This window comes from Myiozetetes cayanensis, unplaced genomic scaffold (assembly GCF_022539395.1).
Source record: "Myiozetetes cayanensis isolate MyiCay16 unplaced genomic scaffold, myiCay2020 scf6-25, whole genome shotgun sequence".
Classification (NCBI taxonomy): Eukaryota; Metazoa; Chordata; class Aves; order Passeriformes; family Tyrannidae; genus Myiozetetes; species Myiozetetes cayanensis.
In genome coordinates, this window is record NW_026087853.1 from 894265 (window position 1) to 913310 (window position 19046).

General features: G+C 43.0%; 1 protein-coding gene across 1 annotated transcript; it reads left to right on the forward strand.

Annotated features, from left to right (window-relative positions):
* Nucleotides 1-279: 279 nt before the first annotated feature.
* On the forward strand, nt 280-18920 carry KLHDC1 (kelch domain containing 1). The gene is made up of 13 exons (XM_050336137.1): nt 280-529; nt 2789-2859; nt 3813-3930; nt 4626-4744; nt 5643-5721; nt 6603-6686; nt 7481-7564; nt 12291-12349; nt 13799-13911; nt 14328-14400; nt 16964-17048; nt 17589-17641; nt 17998-18920. The coding sequence occupies exons 1-13, from the start codon at nt 428-430 to the stop codon at nt 18170-18172; spliced, it is 1215 nt and encodes a 404-aa protein (XP_050192094.1). The 5' UTR covers nt 280-427; the 3' UTR covers nt 18173-18920.
* The last annotated feature ends 126 nt before the right edge of the window (nt 18921-19046 follow it).

Sequence of the window (19046 nt, forward strand, 5' to 3'; positions counted from 1 at the left end):
TCCCTTGTCCTGACTCAGGTGCTGAGACCCAGCCCTTCTTTCCCTTCTTACTCTGGGGTTTATGTTTATCCCTCCAATTCTCGCTGCCCTTTTCCTCCTCTCGTGGTCTTTACTCACATCCTCCCGGAGGCTTTATTAAGCCCCAGCCCTCCCCCGGTCCCCGATGCCCAGGGCAGCGGCAGCGCCGCGCTCCGGACCCGCGGCGGGGCTGAGCGGCGGGTGCCGCCCCACACTTTGGACCCTCCTCGCTTCCCGTCCGCCTGAGGGGAGCGACCGGCGGCGGAGCCGCAGCTTCTCCTGGAGGAGGCGGTGGCGGGACGCGAGCCGTGAGGCGGCCGAGCCGTGAGGCAGCCGGGCCGCTTCCTCCGCTTCCTCCCCTTCCCCTTCCTCCTCCTCCTCCTCCTCCTCCTCGCCCTCCTCCCCTAAGATGGCGGCGGACCCCGCGGAGCAGTTCTGCGTGGCCGAGGAGCGCAGCGGCCACTGCGCCGTGGTGGACGGGAACTTTCTCTACGTGTGGGGGGGATACGTGGTAAGGCGTGCGGGGGGCGCGGGGCCGGGCGGCGGCAGCGGGAGCGGGGCGGCGGCGCCGGGAGCCCCGGGCGGGGCAGGGTGAGGGGGGTCCCCCCCGCCGCCCCTCACGGCGCTCGGCGGGCGCTGATTGGCCGCGGCGGCCGCGCGCGCTTCGAGCGGCGGCGGGAGGCGCTGAGGGGCCGGGCGGGAATGGCGGGGGCTGCCCGGGCTGTCCCGGCCCTCGGCCCCTTCCCCGCGCCCGGGCTCCATGAGCGGCGCCCTCCTTCCCCCGCCTCCGGCCGCCCCCGGCACCCGGCACGTGCGGGGAAGGGCCGGTGGGGCCGGTTTGCCTCCGCTCCGCTCCGCTCCCCTCCCGTCCGCGCTCCGAGCGTGACCGCCGTGTCCCTCGGCGCGGTGACGGCTGTAATTTGTGCCGCTTGTTTTCCACTGTGTGTAATTCGCGTTCTTGTCCCCGAGTCCCCGCAATTTTTTTTTTTTTTTTTTGTTTTTGTTTACTAGTAGTTGAGTTGTGTATCCAGCGTGTTTTCCTCCCTCACAAAAGCGCTGCTGGTCGCCTCAAAGTGACGGTCACCCCAAGCTGGTGGCCGGCAAAACCCCACGTATTTTATTTATTTTTCATTTTTAATTTTGATCAGTTCTGGTTCTGCCAGGAGTAAATCCTTGTCTTTTAGCTCTGTGAATTCACTTGCATTAAATTCTACTACATTAAATACAGCCCCTTCATTTTATCTCCCGTGTCTGTGCACGTTTGCCATAAAATGTAAAAATACCTGTGCTTTGTGTTATTGTCTTGATCAGGTGGAAACCGTATTTCTATTAACATGTTTAATATTCTACCTATATTTTTCGTGGGCAACTTTAAAACGTGCAAAGCTTGTCCTGCCATACTCGAGCAAAGAATTCTAGTTGGGAACCCCTAGATTTAAACTCTGTAATACTCTGAATAACTATAAATATCAGTTAAAATCACTGGTAGTTCTTGTTAGTCTTCTATGCTCTGGTCTTTAGCACTGAGGGTGGACTGGTGAGCACAATGTTTTCAAAGGTTTTTGTAAAAAATTGTGGGTTTGTGGCACGTTCAAAACAGACAACGTGTGTTAAGCTTAGCAGAAAAACTTTGCAAATGTTTTTAGTAATATTATGTTTTTATTTGTTGAGAATATTATGAAAATCGCTGCTCTTTAAGCAGCACTTTACACAGCTAAACCATTTTTAACATGTTGGTGGTGCACTGCTGCCCAGCAAACTTATTTTTGGCATCGGTGCATTTGCTCAGAGCAGGTTCTGGAGCAAATGCTCGACCTCTGACATACCCAGATTAAATTGAGTCAACTTCTGCACGTTGCAGAAGCTGCCAGGAGTGAGGAACAGCGGAGCCTTCCCAGGAAAGGGAACTGGCAGGGTAAACGTGCCAAAAATAGGAGGTTGGCACCTTTCAAACTGAGAAAGTCATAATAAAGTGATCGATATCAGTAGCCAAATTGTTGAGAATTAAATTTCAGTTTTGTATTTCACTTCGTCACGTTCCTTTAATTTTGATCCGATTTTGATTTATTTGTTTATTTACTGGCTCTGGCTGCTTATTCCCTCCCAGTCTTTAATTCCTCTGTAATGCCAAGGCAATAATTAATGGTGTAGCTGTTACTCAGCATGAGCACTGAATGCTTTTGGGCTTCCTTCTCCTGTTTGTTGTTCTTCCTCATCATTGTTTCCTAAATTGTTTTTTCTCTGTTAATGACCTCTGTTGAGGAGTCTTTGTTTTTGTCCACGGAGAAATTAATTTTTCTCCTTTATATTTGACATTTTGTTCTTTCAAGTTCCTTCTTTCAGCCGCTGCGAGTAACTTTTGGTGCCTTTCAGTTCCACTTTTATATTCTATTTTTTTATTCTGCACTTCTCCATTATGCCAAGAATTGCCTCCTAATTAAAGGTTATCTCCCAAAACAAAAGATAATGAGTTTTAATTGGGGACCTCCAAATCTGGTTTATGTTGTTACACATCTTTTTTGGCAAATCGTTAAGTTGGTCAATCTGTGCCTTTAATAAGTGGTCGTGAGGAATTAAGTTCTTTATTTTTTTCAAATAAATTAGTTTTAAAATGGGGATGATCAGAGCAGTAATGACTTATGCTCTGGTAGATTATTTCCTTAAGATTATCCTGTGTTGCTTAGCAACTTGATTTGACATTTCATCTTAAAAATGTATGGGGTGTGAGGCATAATTGATTTAACATTTGCACATTTCTCTTCCATTTTAGTCAATTGAAGAAAATGAAGTTTATCTGCCTAATGATGAGCTCTGGATCTATGAAATGGACAGTGGGTTATGGCAAGTTCCATAATTTCTGTTTAATGAATGTATAAAGTTGATCTGTGCATAGATGACAATTAGCTGCAGTGAAAAGGCTTCAGTGACACGAGTTATTGGCCACGTTCCCTGAGTTTAAATAGCAGATGTTTTAATGTAAAGGCTGAAGAGCAGACCTGTGTGCTTGCAAATTAACTCCAGGAAACACATTCATTCCTGAAGTCTAATTATTATGTTCAAGGGAATGTGTGGAATGGTTGGCTGAAGGCTCTGTTGAAACAGGTGCATTTGTTTGGGAGTTTATTTTGGCTCAGTTCTTCACACACAAACTTCTGTGTTGGAATGAACAGTTGAACACTGGGTACTTGGGTTCTTCATCTATTTACAGTTACATACCTTTTTTGTCATTGCTTAATTGCATAATACTCAAAAACAACTCAGAACTTCACCTTTTTTCTCTTCTCCTTTTTAATTTTGCTCCCTTCTCGCTCCCTTTCCTCTTTCTCTCTTTTTTCCCCCCTTCCTCCCATTTTCCCCCTTTTTCCTTTGCTTTTCCCATTTTTTTCCCTGAAGTCCATGGCTCCCTGTTCCCTGTGCTAATGGAGAAGTGTTCCTACTTCTGCCTCAGTTTTCCACTTGCAAAATGACAGCAGTGCCACTTTCCCATTTCAGGAGGTTTTGGATTTAATAGTATTGCTCTTTTTTCAATAACCAGTGTTTCAGCTCTGCTAAAGCTCTTCCAATATGAATTTCACCTTCAGAAAAATCAAAATGCTTTATAAACACACACAATATTCACCTGGAAGTTCTCTTGCACCACAGGAGCCTGCCTTCATCAGCACTTCCCAGTGCTGCTCAGGGCCTAAATGTATTTTTACTTTGAAGTCTAAATACTATTAATAAATCTGGGCTGGGAATTGTTAATTTTTAGTATCTTTGAGAGGTCTTAATGTATTTTTTTTTTTTAATTTCAGGACAATGCACCTGATGGAAGGGGAGCTGCCCACCTCCATGTCAGGGAGCTGTGGGGCCAGCATCAATGGGAAGCTGTACATTTTTGGGGGATTTGATGATAAAGGATACAGTAATCGGGTATTGTGGTCATTTTTATCCCATAACATTTTATTTGAGTGACTAATAATGCTGACCTTGCTGTTTGTGGGGTGTGCTTTGCATGTTGGAACTAAGGAGAAATTGGAGGGAAAACTTAATTTGTGCAGAACTTTCTGTATTTATTTCTGAGAAGTGCCTGTGCTTTCCCAGTTGCTTTTTTTAAAAAATATTTTGACAGCCATGAATGAGACTGATCTCAGAATATCACTTTTATTTTTGCTGTCTGATAGCGATTACCTTATATAATCAGGTAATAATTAAAGGTAAAACAGAGCTACCAGTTCTGTCCTTGCAACTGAAGGCTGAATTAGCAGAGTAGATGAAATTAGGTTTTTATCATTTAATGAGAATGAAGTCAGAGTTCACTCCTGACTGGAAAAGAAGTAAAATGGAGCCTCTCATCGGGCAGGAAAACTTGTTACCAATTCTTACATTCTAACTGTGTTTTTGTGATAAATTTGGCTCTTCCTGTGTGTTGCTACATATTGTAAACTCCACTACCAAAAAGTTCTTTTTTTTGGTGTTTTTTTTTTTTTTTTTATTCAAACTAGTGTGTTTTGGGGGAGGTGAGTTATTCTTTCTGTTGGTGATTTCTGCTGGAAATTTTCTGCTGCTTTGATATCCTTTATACTGAAAACATTGTAATTTCCTTTTTTTTTTTTTTTCCTTTTAAGCTCTATTATGTTAATTTGAGAACAAAAACCGGAACCTACAGATGGAAAAAGATCACAAATTTTAAAGGTCAACCTCCTACCCCACGTGACAAACTTTCCTGCTGGGTCTATAAGGACAGGTAACACACTGAGAATATTTACTGTGTGTTAATTGCTGAGAGGGAGGGCCACAAAGTGAAGAGCACCCAGGTTTGGGATTCAGGGAACTCTCCTCTTAGCTTACCTGGCTGTGGGACTTTGTGTGACAACTTTCTACCAGAGTTTTCTCACATGTGAGAATTCCTAGGAAGTGAAAACCCACTTTAGGAGAGGGGTGGGAAGTTTAGGGGAAGTTTGTGGAATGCTTTGAGGCTGCAGGTAGAAAATCGTGATGCCTCTATTATTTATGGTTTTAACACATCAAAGTTGAACGCATTAAAAACCAGTATAAAATTGCTTTTTGTTGTATCAATCAGTGTAATTATTACCTGCGATAAAATGTATTTAATGTGTTTTTCAAGGGTTTTGACAGCTGACAATTGCAAAGGCATTTCAGGGGTGATCATCTTTATTTTTGTAAGGACTGAGACAGCCCAGATATCTGTTTTGTAAAAATGAGTGTGTTTAGGAAAAAAAATACTTGGCTAGAAATAAACACTCCAGGTTTTGTGTTTATTATGGGAAGTGCCTGGATATTGTGGCATGAGTGGTCACGAGAGTGCAGTGTCAGGGCTTTGTTACTGAGGTTGTTATAAACCAGGAGGAACATGATTTACAGGGAACATTTTCAAATGGAAAGGATTTTTCTGTGTGTGGACTCCACATCTGCAGATGTTGCCCTTGAGCTGCAGGATTGCTCTGGGTGCTACCTCTTGGTTTTGCAATTCTAACTGAACTGCAAGAGGTGGGGAAATCACAGGTGTTTGAACATTACTGTAATAATTGCAGTAGGCAACCCAAAATTTGAAACTAGTTATTATTACAGCTCACTGATTTGAAAGCTGTTTGCTGAGTGAACTTCTCTGGTTGTTCTTTTAGGCTGATATATTTTGGTGGCTATGGCTGCAGGAAGCACAATGAACTGAGCGACTGTTTCGATGTCCATGATGCGTTTTGGGTAAGAGCTTTGTCCTTTCTGATTGTCGGGAAAAAAGATCCTTTATACTCCACTCAAAGGGTATCAAAATCTGTCTGATTTTGCTTTCTATTTATAACATCAGCAGAAATGCAGATTGGAACCTGCCAAGATGTGAAATTCCAGATATTGCACATTGGGAGCAGTGGGTGCTCCACATATTCCAAGTCCCCAGTGCTGGGCTTTGAGTAAAACAAAACAAAATCCTGGGACAAAGAAAGCCCTGTTTTAATCTGAAGACATATTTTAAAGCTGAAACTCCCAGGAAATTTTAGAATTGATTTCTCAGAAGTAACCTTAGGGAATTTATAGCTTCCCAAGTCTTAACTGACAAATAATCTTAGTTAATTTATTTACTTTGTTATCCAGAAAGATGTACTACAAATATATTACAAAACTTTCCCATGATGATTTGTTACAGTTAATAGAAAGAAGGAGACTGGTCAGAGTATTTAGTGACAGGAATTAATAAGAAATACATGTGTGTTAAAGGGAATGTAGATCCTGACATCAAATTTCCTGACAGAAATTACTTTGTACAATTATTTCTCAGTGTGTTACAATAAAAAAATCAAAAGGTACAATTTGTCCTGTGCAGTGAGTGATGGTGGAGCATAAAACCCATTTCCAGGTGTCATCAGCCTTAACATCCCTGGGTGCTGATGACCTTCAACTAGATCTGAGCTGCTGCATTAAAATTACTAACGTATTTTAAAAGAAAATTCTGTATTTTAGTTTATTTTCTGGTTTGACAGATCACTTTTGGGTTTGTGTCCATCAATAAGCACAAAGGTTTTGAAATAAAATACGCTTATTTTTGATTTTTAAACCTCTTTTTGTTCTTTTTTTTTTTTTCTTTTTAGGAAGGACAGATATTCTGGGGCTGGCATAATGATGTTCATGTGTTTGATACAACCACACAGACTTGGTCTCAACCAGCAATTAGGGTGAGTGTTTTTTTAGTCTCATCTCTTGACACAACCCTCATTTCAGTGTGTTTTGAGTAGTTACTGTGCTCTAGAAATTGAGGGGGGGGAAGTAATTTGAAGATGCTTGACATTGCTCAGGCTTATAACATTAAACAGGACACTCCATGCCTCTGGAATGTGGGAAGTTCACAACTGATAGGAATTTTTTTTCCCCATGGGATGTTTTTAAGCTGATGTTTGTTCCGTGGTCTGGTTCTGATGCAAAAATTCTCCTAAATTTCAGGGAGGTGTTAGAAATCTGGGTACATTAGAGGGTGATAGAGCATTGTGTATCTGTGGGGTAGTTTTGAGATAAAGCTCAGGCTTTAATCCAGCTGTTGGGAATGTGAAATTCCTGTCAGTGAACCAGAACTGGAAAGACAAGGCACTGGGATATTCCAGAATTACTGGCATTGTACTCAAACATTCCATAAAGGTTCATAAAATCCAGGTGAGTTTACATAAGAAGTCAGTAGTGAGTTGTATGTTGTAAAGAGGGTCTGACAGGATTTTATGGTCTGTGCTAAAATTCCTATAAACTAAATGCAAAATAAAAAAGAAAAGAAAATTCCCATTGCCAAGTAAAAGCCAGTTTTGCACTTTTATTTCTGAGTTACACAGGGAAGACCTTTGGCACGCGGCTGTAACATCAAATTTTAAGGTGTGGTTTCCAGGGATTTTAGTGCCAGTTCCTGGTGGTTTTCCCCTTGGAAAAATAAAGCTGTCCAGGAGGTTGGAGGGTGTTCTGAAGGGTCTTGTTTTGGCTCTTTCAGGGTGGAGATCCCCCTCAGCCTCGAGCAGCTCACACGTGTGCTGTGCTGGGAAACAAAGGTTACATCTTTGGAGGACGAGTGCTGGTAATTGAACATTTTCTTGGCAGTGATGTTATTTTCTTGGCTGTTTTGTGGTTTTTTTCTTTTATAAAAAAAATCACTTTATAGCAGGAAAAAAAAAAAATCCCAAAATGTCTTGGCCTAACCTGGATGTTGAGGGCTCTGAATTCAGGATGCTGCTTGTCATCACCCTCTACAAAAAGAAGAGTCTGCCTTTAATATTAATGATGAAGCAGATACAGTCCCAAAAAGGGAAAACACAGGTGACTGTCTGGTAAAGAACGGATTCGAGTTGGCTTCATAATTCAACCTTTTGTCATTTTTTTGCATATAAGTGACTGAAACACAGACGTCTGGAAGAGGTGACAGTCAAAGAGCTGCCTGTGTAGGATGCAATCAGTGCATATTTAAATTAGGGCTGGATTGTGGCTGTATAATCTTAACTCTTCCTGACTCTTTTTAACTTAAAGTCATAGGAATCATCCCCCTGGTTATCTGTACCTAAAAAAACCACGAAGCCACCGTGGTAAGCAAGGAGATTTTAAACCTCTCAGCCACACATTTAATTTCTCTGGTACTGGCCAGAGGAGATTTTCTCTTCAGTTCTTCTCTGCTGAAGCTTTAATGTAAGGAACAGATTCTGTAAGGCAAGTAAAAACCCTCCCAGTTTAAGTCACTGTGTACTCTTGGGGGGTTTAATTTAAGTTTTTAGCTCTTTTAACCACAGCTGCTTTAGAGCCTTTCGTGCTGCTCAGCTAGAGGATGAGACTGGATGTTTTCTGTCTCTGCTCCTCTGAAAAGTAACAGTGAAGAAGCTTTGGAAAGCCCCCAGTGCCGTGTTTTTGTAGAAAAGAAGGAATTATCTGTTTGGGAATGCCCTACAGTGAACATGTGCCAACTTCATCTTGGAAAGCTGCCATAGCCTAACCCCTATATCCCAAGAACTGGCAAACAAAGGAGTGGAAAATTGCCCTTTATTCCATATTCCCTGTTTTTCCTGCCATAATGTTGTTCCCAGGGCATGTCTGCAGCTCTGTTACCGGTGGTTTCTACTCCTGTAGAAATGTCACACGTGTCCAACCAGTTTCCAGTTTGTAAAGTTTATTGATTAAGCACCTTCTGAGAGCAATCAGGAAAGAAAGTAACCAAAATGGATCCTGTTTGTTCTTGCCATGATGTGGCCTTTGGTACAGGCTCAGGATCTCTGGGATTGTTGCTCTCTGCCTGAGAGAGGTGCCCTCAGCAGCTTCCAGAGCTGTAGGTTTGGACAAACTTGGTTTGCAAATAACTCCAGGAACTAAAGGGATTTTGGAAGAGATTGAAAAGTGACCAAGTCTTGTGTGTCAGGGTAGTCCATGCCTGGCTGAGGGAGCCTCTGCCATGGAATTGCTTCTGCCCTGAACTACTGAACCACAGCCAAACCCTGCTCCTCGTTTAGGGAGCCCACAGGCCTGGGAGGGAAAGAAACCCAGAGGTGAAGAACTAAATGTGCAGCTTCAGGACCTGCTGCCCTCCCATTTCCTCCTGGTCACCTCCTCAGCCTCCAGAGCCTTGTGCCTTCAGGGTGAGGCCAGCACTGAGGGCTCAGGGTTGCTGCTCTGTGCCACTGAACTGCTCTGGAACTCCAGCTGGGATTTCCTGCAGCCTCTGCAAGGGATTATTATTATGATGATGATGTGGCTGCAGCTCACCTGTCATTTCTCCACTGTGCTGGTGCATGATTAGATCTGCCCTCAGAGGATTTGCCCTCGGGCTTCTCTTTAACTCTGTCTGGCCACAGGATTCAGAAGGCTCTGATCTGAAAAGGTTTTTGTCCTCCTCATGTAGCATCAGCTTCCTTAAAAACAGGCTAAATTGCAGTGAAACCACTTGGGAACCGTGTCAGAGTGGAATTGTGGAAAGCTGTGTTTAATTCTGTGGGAGAGCAGGAAGTGTAATTTTCACCTCAGTGATTGTTATTGATTCACTTTCTATCCCAGCAATAAATGGAAGGAAACTCAGAAAGGTTAGAGAACATCCAGTGGGGCTTGAGGAATTAATGTCAGTCACGAAACAGGAAAGCTATAAAGACATCAAAAACCCCTCTGCATTTCCTGACTACAGGAGTAGCTCCTCCCCAAAGGATGAAGTCTTGCTTTTCTCCATAAATTAAGGAGCAAATACGGGGTTGCTCTGCTCCTCCTTCTCCTTCTAGTTCACCATAATACAAATCTTCCCAGGGAAAAGGCTCTACAAGGAACCAGAAAGGGCCAGGAAGTGTCATGAGGCTTCTCCTATTCATCTTTCGGGGAGGAAAGGGCACCTTTTTCCAAAGTTGGAGCTAGAACTGGTAAAAGAAGATGATGATGATGATGATCAAAATCAATTGTACCAGGAATCATTTGAAAGCAGGCTCAGAAGTGTTATGTGGACTCTGTTCCTTCAGGTAAGCCCCTGGAAAAACAGAAATGGGAGACAGTGGGAAGGAAGGAGAGTTAGTCCAAAAGTTGATGCAAGTCTTATGTTTGATTTTAAGTGGCAAATTTTCATGTAAAGAATGAGGTAACAAACCAAAGTCTGTCCAGCAGCTCTTCACACATCTGATGCCTTAATGTAAGCATGTTTTATGTTCCCTGTCACTGAAGATCCATCGAGCTGCAGTCCTTCTCTTGGCAAAGATCGGAGCTGGAGTAGCTGTTTGGTTGTAATTCCAGAGTGCAGAGGTGCAGAATTCACTGTGAGAGCAGTGAGCTGAGAATAATGCCACCCTTAATGCCTTTCATCCTGCTGGAAAGTTAATCCTGAGACAAAGCAGATCCTGGTTAATGTTTACTGGGCTGCAAATAAATGAACATGCCAGAGATAAGCAGAATGTCTCAGGAGTCCCTGTAGCTCCAAGGGAAATGCAAACCCTCTTAGGAGGCTTGGTGCTTTAAAGCCAATTAAGGATCATTTTAGGATTGTCAGAATGATTAAATACTGTAGATACCAGTCAGAAATACATGAGAAACTGCAAGAAAACTCTGTATGGCAAGTGGTGATGCTGTGAACCTGTGTGCTTTCCAGCTTCCCAAATAAGGGTTGGGTAGAAAGGCTTTGTTAAAGGACTGAGTCTTGGGCAGAATTGTCCAGCTGATGGTGTTGTGAATTCCAGAGGAGGTTGCTGTAATTATGCATCTGTCAAGCTGTTGAATCATGAGAATGTAAAGATTATATAATACATTGATTTCCCAGGGACCAGGAAACTGGAAACTTCTCCATCTTCTGCCTAATGCCTAGGAAAGGAAAGTCAGCGAGGAGGTCTTGAACAGGATCTTCTTGAAACCTAAATTTCCAACAGAACAGCAACTTTCCTCCCTCTCTTTGATAGATGCCCTTCATATCAAATTGTGTTGTTCCGAGATGATTAAATATTTTTCAGTTGTAGAGGCCAGAGTGTTGGGCTTTGCCCAGCCTGCCCCGAGTTGTCTGGCTGTGCACAGAAGAGACCAACTGCATTTTGCTTTCTGCTGGGATAATTTGTTGCTCGTCTCCTTCATAGCCACCAGAAGGAGCAGGAAACTGGATAGACTTGTCGTGGAAGACAGATCTGTTGCGCTGGCTGTCAGCTGGACCACACTTGGTTGTTACATTCACCCCTTTTGAGGGAGAAAGTTTCTCAGGCAATGCCCCAAAGCCTCACCTGTAGCCTGGTGCCCTCTCTGAAGGCATCCCAGGATTGTGGTTGGCATTCCCTTCTCCAGGACAGCACAGTACCTGGGCAGAGGAGGCCGTAGCTATCCCGAAAAACCTTGCTGTTTCCTGAAACCCCCTGAGAGACTTCCCATAGCTCTGCTGGACAGCTTTGGAAGTCTCTCACTCTCGCTCCCTGGCTGAGCTCTCAGGGGTAAAACTCCTCCTGTCCTGACTTACATGACCAGCCTGGTTTCTGCCTCAGAGGATCTGCCAGCTGGAGAAAGGCTTATTCTAATAGATCTATGGACTGCCCTAGGAGAGAAGGAGTTGGAAGGTAAGGCAAGATCCATTTCCCTACTTCCCAGATATTTTGTGTAGCGCCCAGGGGGACCGCAGGTGTCATTGACAATGACCTAAAGCAGAGAAATTCCGGTTATCCTCTCCCCCAGCCCCAAGGCAGTCAGTCACCTCTCCATCTCACATCACAGGCAGACAGGGATTGATTTCCCGTTTTATCACCTTTGTGGCAAGTGCTAAAGGCTCACAAAACCTTGTCATTGCTGGGAGTAACTTTGTGAAAGGGGAAGAGAGAAAACCACACATGTGATGGACTTTTTGTGGGATGCACTGAGTGCTGCCAGGATATTCCAAGGAAGGAAGGCAGGAGGATACAGAGTTCTGATCAGGACAACTCAGAGTAAAATACCTCGTGCATTTCCCTCCCATGAATTCTGTGGATGGAAGTTAAATACTTTTGCAGGAACTGAATAAAATACCACACAGTTCTTCACTGCTAAAAGCTAAAATTGGCCCCATAGTGCCATTGCATGACTGCAAACATTCCTGACAGGCAGTTTCCTGAGAGGTGCATGTTTTGGTTTTGGTTTTTTTTTTTTTAGTTTTTGTTGTGTTGGTTTTTTTTAAAGAAATGCTTTTCATCTGCCACAGAAAACACATTTATATTAAGGCACATGGGTACAGATTTCTTCCAAATATTGTTCCTTGTAATGTTCTGTCCCAGGAAGGCCTCACTGAAATACTCTGCTTCTTTGTTTGCTTAATATAACACAAGTGGGATTTTATTTCTTTGTTGCAGCAAACCAGAATGAATGATTTGCACTGCCTCAATTTAGACACTTGGACTTGGTCTGGAAGGTGAGTTTTTCCCCCCCTAACACTTAAAACTGAATGTAGCAGTTTGAAACATATTGTTAAATAGATCCAGAGCTAATCCTGTAGCTTTTCCAGGAGGAGAATGAGAGTTTGGGGACTATTTTAACAGCTGCTGGATTGTGATTCCCATTTCATTTCATTTGGGAGTGGTTACTGAGCTTTTTCTGCTCTGCACCAAAGCACTGATGATGCTGTTTCAGGCACAGCATGTAGTGATTTACCATCCTCATTTTCAAGGTGGGTGCATTTATCCAGATGGAATTGCAGGCCTGATGTCTTTTCTGATGCTGTTTTTAGTGTCTGTAGTTGGGTATTTACAGCACAGACTGGGGAAGGGTCTCTGTCACAAAAGACCATGAAATCCTAAAACCTGAACATTTCTCCAAAAGCTCAGTTATTTCTTTATTGTGATCCAAGAAAGGCTCCCATGATTTAGTGTAGCCTTGGATCAGTGTAAATTTAAGAGCCTCCTCTCCAGCCATTCCAGCACCTCTGCAAAGAGTCTTTGGGAGAACTGAAAAAAAGAGGTTTGAAGATACTATGGGGAAAAAAAGAGCCTTTTCACAGTGTCTGCTGCTGTGGTGGCACCTCACTGGTGGAGGTATAAAGTGTCCATATTTATTCATTATTTATTTCATCTCCTGATCACCAAAGGGGAAAAAAAAAAATCAGTGTATCTTTCAGGACAATGTCAAATCAGTATTTACATTTTTGACTCCAGTTTACAGTCAGTCTTTGCACAAATTGTTTGAAAAGTTATTTCTGGTTGCACACTAAAATCAGCAGTGGTGTTAAAAACCAGGCATTTGTAAGGGATGATCACAATATAGAGAATTTTGTTCCAGAAGTGCCATGATTCCCCACACAAACACTGTGAAACCAGAGCAGAAAAGCTGCAAATGCAATAATGATTCTATTTAAAGCCCCACTAACCAGTCAAGTTTGTTTCTTACTCAACTCTACTCAGGTTTCTTAAGGAATTGCATCATATAAACCTACTAATCCAGGAATATCATCCAGCAGGAGATTGCAGGGTTTATTTTAGCTGCCCCTACCCAGATTTTGGCAATAATAACCCCACATCTGTTTTGTACTTGGGAAACCCCCTCTTCTTGCTAACATTTACCTCCAGATGTGGGTGACCACCACTGTGTTGCTCTGGTTGAAGAGGTGGTGGCTTTTGGAATGCTTGGATCATTTCCAGTCATTTTCCCAGGACTGGAGAGGATTCATTAAATTTAATCACAGTTAACTCTTGACCTACATGAACGTGCAGTTGATTTTCGTTATTTAGTCTTTGCTGTCTTTGCTTTTTCCCTGGGAAAATATCCAAGCCTTTTCTGGGACAAACTAAGAAGTTTTCTGCCAAGTTAATTTCCAGCATTCTTTGCAAATTTGTTTTTTTCTTTCTTGTTTCTTTGTTTCACCAAGGATTAATATCAGTGGAGAGAAACCAAAGGATCGCTCCTGGCACACGCTGACTCCCATAGGAGATGACAGACTTTTCCTTTTTGGTGGACTAAGTTCTGATAATGTTCCTTTAAGTAAGTAATTTAGAGGTGATAATTCTATTCTGTTCAGATCACAGTGAAAAATGGTAAATAGGAAGTGGGATGGTCTTCTATGAGTTCCTTTTTTTTTTAAAAAAGGGCAACTTGTTTTCATGAAAAGACCGTGAAATTACTGAAAATAATTTTAAGTTTCACAGATAAATCTGCTGGGAGGGGGTGATTTTTCTCAGCTTATCCAAAAGAAGAGAAATCAAGTGTATTTTGATTTCAGATTTCAGTGTGTTCAGTTAAATTACAGAGAGTGAGAAGATGCAGGTTAATGTAGTGATGATGTTACTGCTACCTTAATATAACCCGTGTTCTTGGAGCACAGAGCTGTTTGTGTAAATTAAAATAAAGGTGATTTTTGGCCCCCCAAAAAGGCCCTAATGCATGTTCTTGCCTCGCAGGTGATGGCTGGATCCACAGCATTACAACAAACGGATGGAAACAACTCACCCACTTGCCTAAGAGTAGGCCTAGGTATACACACACAGCCCATGTGTGCTGAAATGCAGGCATTTTAAAAAATTTACTGATTTTTAAATGCCCTGAACAGTCTTTTTAAACGGCATTATATGAGTATTTTAGAAAATTAATGCAGTGTGATTGAGAGGTTTGCTTGAATGCTTTATTTCCCTTCAGGCCCGATACAGCCTTTTGAGTTTCTGTATTTGTTGCACTGAAAGATGTTTTTGTGGTGAAGGATCTGGGTGTCCCAGCTAACCTGGTTTTCTACAGCCAAATTATTGTTCTATAAGGAAATACCTTTGAGGAATTAATAACCCAGGTGAATAACAAAAGTTGATTAGAAACAGAGGAGGAGAGGACCGTGAAAAAGTTGATGCATCTTTCGGGGTTCAAAAGTAAAACACCTTGTTTGTTAACGCAGTGTTCGAAGCAATATGTGTTTTTATAAGAGAATTACTGTTGAACTGATTTGCTGTAGGTAGTAAATATTCAGGTTTTCGTGGAATTAATTCTCTACATCCACCCAGGAACTTTCAGCACAATTTTCTGTTATTCTTTCATGATACAAATGTGTACAGTTCTGGTCTGGCATTTGCATGATTCCTGCCTTGTGTTCTGCTGCTGAAATATCTTTACCTCATTTAACTTTCTTCCTCTTTTATCCTATTCTAGGGTGTCTTTTAAACATAACAGCCACAGCTAGACCAAGTTTTCTGCTCTTTTGTGGTTCAGACTCTTTCAAAGCCAAATAAACCACCGTAATCCATAGAATATTTTCCTTTTAGGATTAGTGAGCTGCTGGAGGAAGGCACTGATGGCTGCCTTAAATAAAGCACAGCCAAGGATGTGTGTTCAGTCCTTTACACATGGCTGGTTTCCAACCTTCCCTGTGTCCTTATTTTCACTGGGGATGGTGGAAAAGGAGCAGGAAGGGCTGGGATGTGCTGTTTGTACAGGCAGCAGCCCCAGGAGCTGCAGCTCAGCCTCTCCTCTGCAGTAAAGCTGCAGTGACGTCTGTGCCTGGCTTGGCAGAGGGGCTGGATGGTGGGAACCAGTGACTCCTGAGCCCCAGGTGGTTTGCAGGTGATCCCAGGGCAGATCCCATGGTGGGATACAAGTGGAGCTGCTGTGCACACACAGCCCAGCCCGTCCTGGGGGAGCAGAGCCTTTGGATCCCATCCTGGCAGGACTCTCGGAGCTCCCTCAGTTCCAAACGTGGCCTGTGCTTCTCCACCACCTGAGGATTGTGGGTTGGAGGCTGAGGACCTTTCCCTGACCCAGCTCTTTATGGAAGGAAAGGACCTCCCCTCCTGAAACAACCAAACAACCCCCAAAAACTTCATTAACCTTTCTCAGGAAGTCACAGAATCCCGGAATAGCCGGACTGGGAAGGGCCCTCTGGAGCTCCTCCAGTCCAACCCCCCTGCCAAGGCAGGGCCACCTGGAGCAGGTGACACAGGAACACGTGCAGGTGGATTTGGAGCGGCTCCAGGAAACAGGGATAAAAGGAGCCCCACCAAAAGCCTGTCTGTGTAGTGAACTGCTTTGAGTGTGAAGTACTTCCTTGTGCCATAATTGTCTTCAGGATTGCTGCAGGATCTCTGCAGCTGGAAAAGGTTTAAGTCAGTTCAGTTGTTCCTCTGACTTAAAATACGGGGGCAATAATCCACATATGTGTACTTTTATAATATATATTTCTATTATTTTATGATAATACCCAGTATACCACACATTCATTAGTGTCTTTTCCAGATGCTTCTTCAAGTTTGATTCCCTCCCTAAATTCTGTAGAGAATAATTCCCTTCAACCTTCAATTTTAGTAATTTCTAAAAAAAAAAACTTGTCTTCCCAGGTGATTCTGTACTGGTAGAAAAAACCGCTGTTCTTCTTTCTGTCCAGCAGTTGCACTTCAGCCAACGTTTTGCACGCTGGGTTAAAACAGAGAACAAAGCCCAGTCTCACTCCTGGATTCCCAGTGTTTTCCTGCTGTTACTGTAGCTGCAAGAGCTGTGTCTGAAGGCTGTGTGTGATCTCAATAACGTGCTCTGTCAGAATGTTTAGGTGCTAAGTTAGAGCAGCCGTGGGAGGACAGAAACTCTTGTCAGGATGTAGGAAAAGCCAGATAGGATGGCAGCAGAGCCCAGGCAGGAAAGGCTTCCCACTGTTCTTCGTGACCAAGTCCAGGCCAGACTTTTCCTAATGCAGATCAGGCAGAGACAGATCTATCCACAGGTAGGAGGGAGGGAAAAGGTGGGATACAGTTTAGCCTAAGGATGTGAATGGAGTAAGAAAGTGGGAACGTTTACTTTTGCATGAAAATAAGACCAAGTTTCTGTAACCAGAGTACAGAAGAGTCAAATAATGACAAAATATATTGGTCTGCATGCAGATAATTCTCATGAGGAGGATAGTCACATTGCTCTCTCCTTTTATACTGTTAAACTAATGAGTAATGTATTTTAAGCTACTATTTTTTACCTCTGGAGAGTTCTGAAATAATGTGTTTGTCTTGCTGATAACACACAACTGATGTTGTTCCTTGGGCACTAATTGCATTTATGGTTTCATTTCTAGACTCTGGCACACAGCCTGCCTGGGAAAAGAGGGAGAAGTGATGGTGTTTGGTGGGAGCAAAGATGACCTGCTTTTCATGGACACAGTCAGTAAAGTGCATAATAAATCCTATCACTAGGATAATTATAATTGATATAAAATGATAGAGTTGTGGAATGGTTTGGGTTGGAAAGAACCTAAAAGCTCACTCAGTTCCACCCCCTGCCATGGGCAGGGACATCTTCCACTATCCCAGGTTTCTCCAAGCCCCATCCAGCCTGGCCTTGGACACTTCCAGGGATGGGGAGTCACAACCTCTCTGAGCAAATCAATTAATGTATTTATGGATGGGATTTAAATTAAAAACAAACAAACAACAACCAAACAAACAGATTGAGACATTGGCTCAAATTGGTAACTGAAACCATTAGAAATTATTCACCACTGAGGAATCCCCACCTGAAGCTTTCTTGACTGATGGAATAAAAAGGGATTTGTAATTCAGATTCTTCATAAGTAGTTATTTGGGTATTACCAGTTTTAAATCCTGCATGTGGTAATGAATGGGACATTAATCCAGAAAGCTGCACTACTGCTGAGATAAACTTTGCCATTTTAATGGTTCTTTTTTTTTTCTCTTGATCAGGGTCACTGCAGTGACTTGTTGATATTTCAGACTCAACCTTATTCCCTGCTCAGGTGAGTCGTGGTTACGGAATCACTGAATCCCAGACTGGTTTGGGTTGGGAGGGACCTTAAGGACCATCCAGTTCCACCCCCTGCCAGTTCCACCAGAGCCAGTTGCTCCAAGGGTTATTTTAGCCACGTGCTCCTGCACAGGCAGGTAAAATACCACACTACTTCCTCAGTAAATATTTGAACCATGCCATGTGTGATGATCCACAGCAGTTTAGTCCCTGCTGGTGAGTAATTCTGCACGTGCACCCACAACATCCGTAATTAATGCACAACACCAGCTTTAATAAGCTGTCACTTTGTCTTCGGATTACAGACCATTTACCTAAACATTTTTTTTTCCTGTTTTCCTTCTTCAGGCTGTGTCTTGACTGCATTGGGAAGAATGCAGCTCTCTTGAGGAACCAGATTCCCTGCCTGCCATCCAAACTTCTGCAGGAGGTGCTGAAAAAAATCACCTTCTGGGCCGCAGTGACCCACCGGCAGGAGAGGAAAGCCGAGACCGAGAGACAAAGTCAGCTCAACACCACATGAACAAGGGCAGGGCTACCCTGGGACACCTCCAAGTGTTTTGTTACTGCTGTTCCAGAGCAACTGTGTGTTAAGCTGAGTTTCTAAGTGAAGTTTGAGACGAAAAATCCTTTTTATGGGAAGTCTCTCTTGTTTTCTGCGCGTGGGAAACGGATGCGACATTCATTTGTATATATTGTTCATTTCTGTTGTGGTCTGAAGGAGACAGTCCATCCACCTTGTTCTGTTGGAAGGGGATACGATACAAAACGTTTTCAGTTGGATAAAAATACGGCTTAAAGTCTTAAAAAATCTTCCTCCAGCCTTATCACATCAGCCTAAATTAGTTCAACGCAGCGACCCGGTGGAGATCCACACTCGTCAGTCTTAAGAGGTAACAAATTCGGGAGCACCACCAGATCTTATTGTTTGATTCCACCAGCCTCTCCTCTCATCATCCACTCAAACAACGGAGCCCCACCTCGTGCTCCAAGTAGGAAAATCCATAAGGGAACCGTGGAACTTGAAGCAAAACCTGCAGCGAGCAGCGTGACCTGGTGTCGTGTAGGAAAACTCCTGCACACCACCTGGTTTTACTGTTTCTGTCATCACCAAGTCCTTTTGGAAATAAGTTGTATATTGTATTTTGGATGTGTAAAGTTTATATTTCATTCTTGTTTAAAAAAAAAAAAGCAAACAAAAAAAACCCACAAAAAGTTGCTTATTTATTGTTTACAAAGAGCAAACCTAGTACGGGCTATTTTTCTGTTTCAAATATTTAGTTAACAGGAGCACAGTCATTAAAATTTTATAGAGAGTTGAAACCAGGTCCATTTTGACCATTTTTTGGATGTTCTTACAATCTGTAAAACTTCACTACTTAGGGAAAGGATATTTG

Bases quoted from the DNA above. Each gene is read 5' to 3' on its own strand.
- KLHDC1 (XM_050336137.1), top strand. From the start codon at position 428: ATGGCGGCGGACCCCGCGGAGCAGTTCTGCGTGGCCGAGGAGCGCAGC. The intron at 530-2,788 runs GTAAGGCGTGCG...CTTCCATTTTAG, and splicing joins ACGTGTGGGGGGGATACGTG to TCAATTGAAGAAAATGAAGT. The intron at 2,860-3,812 runs GCAAGTTCCATA...TTTTAATTTCAG, and splicing joins GAAATGGACAGTGGGTTATG to GACAATGCACCTGATGGAAG.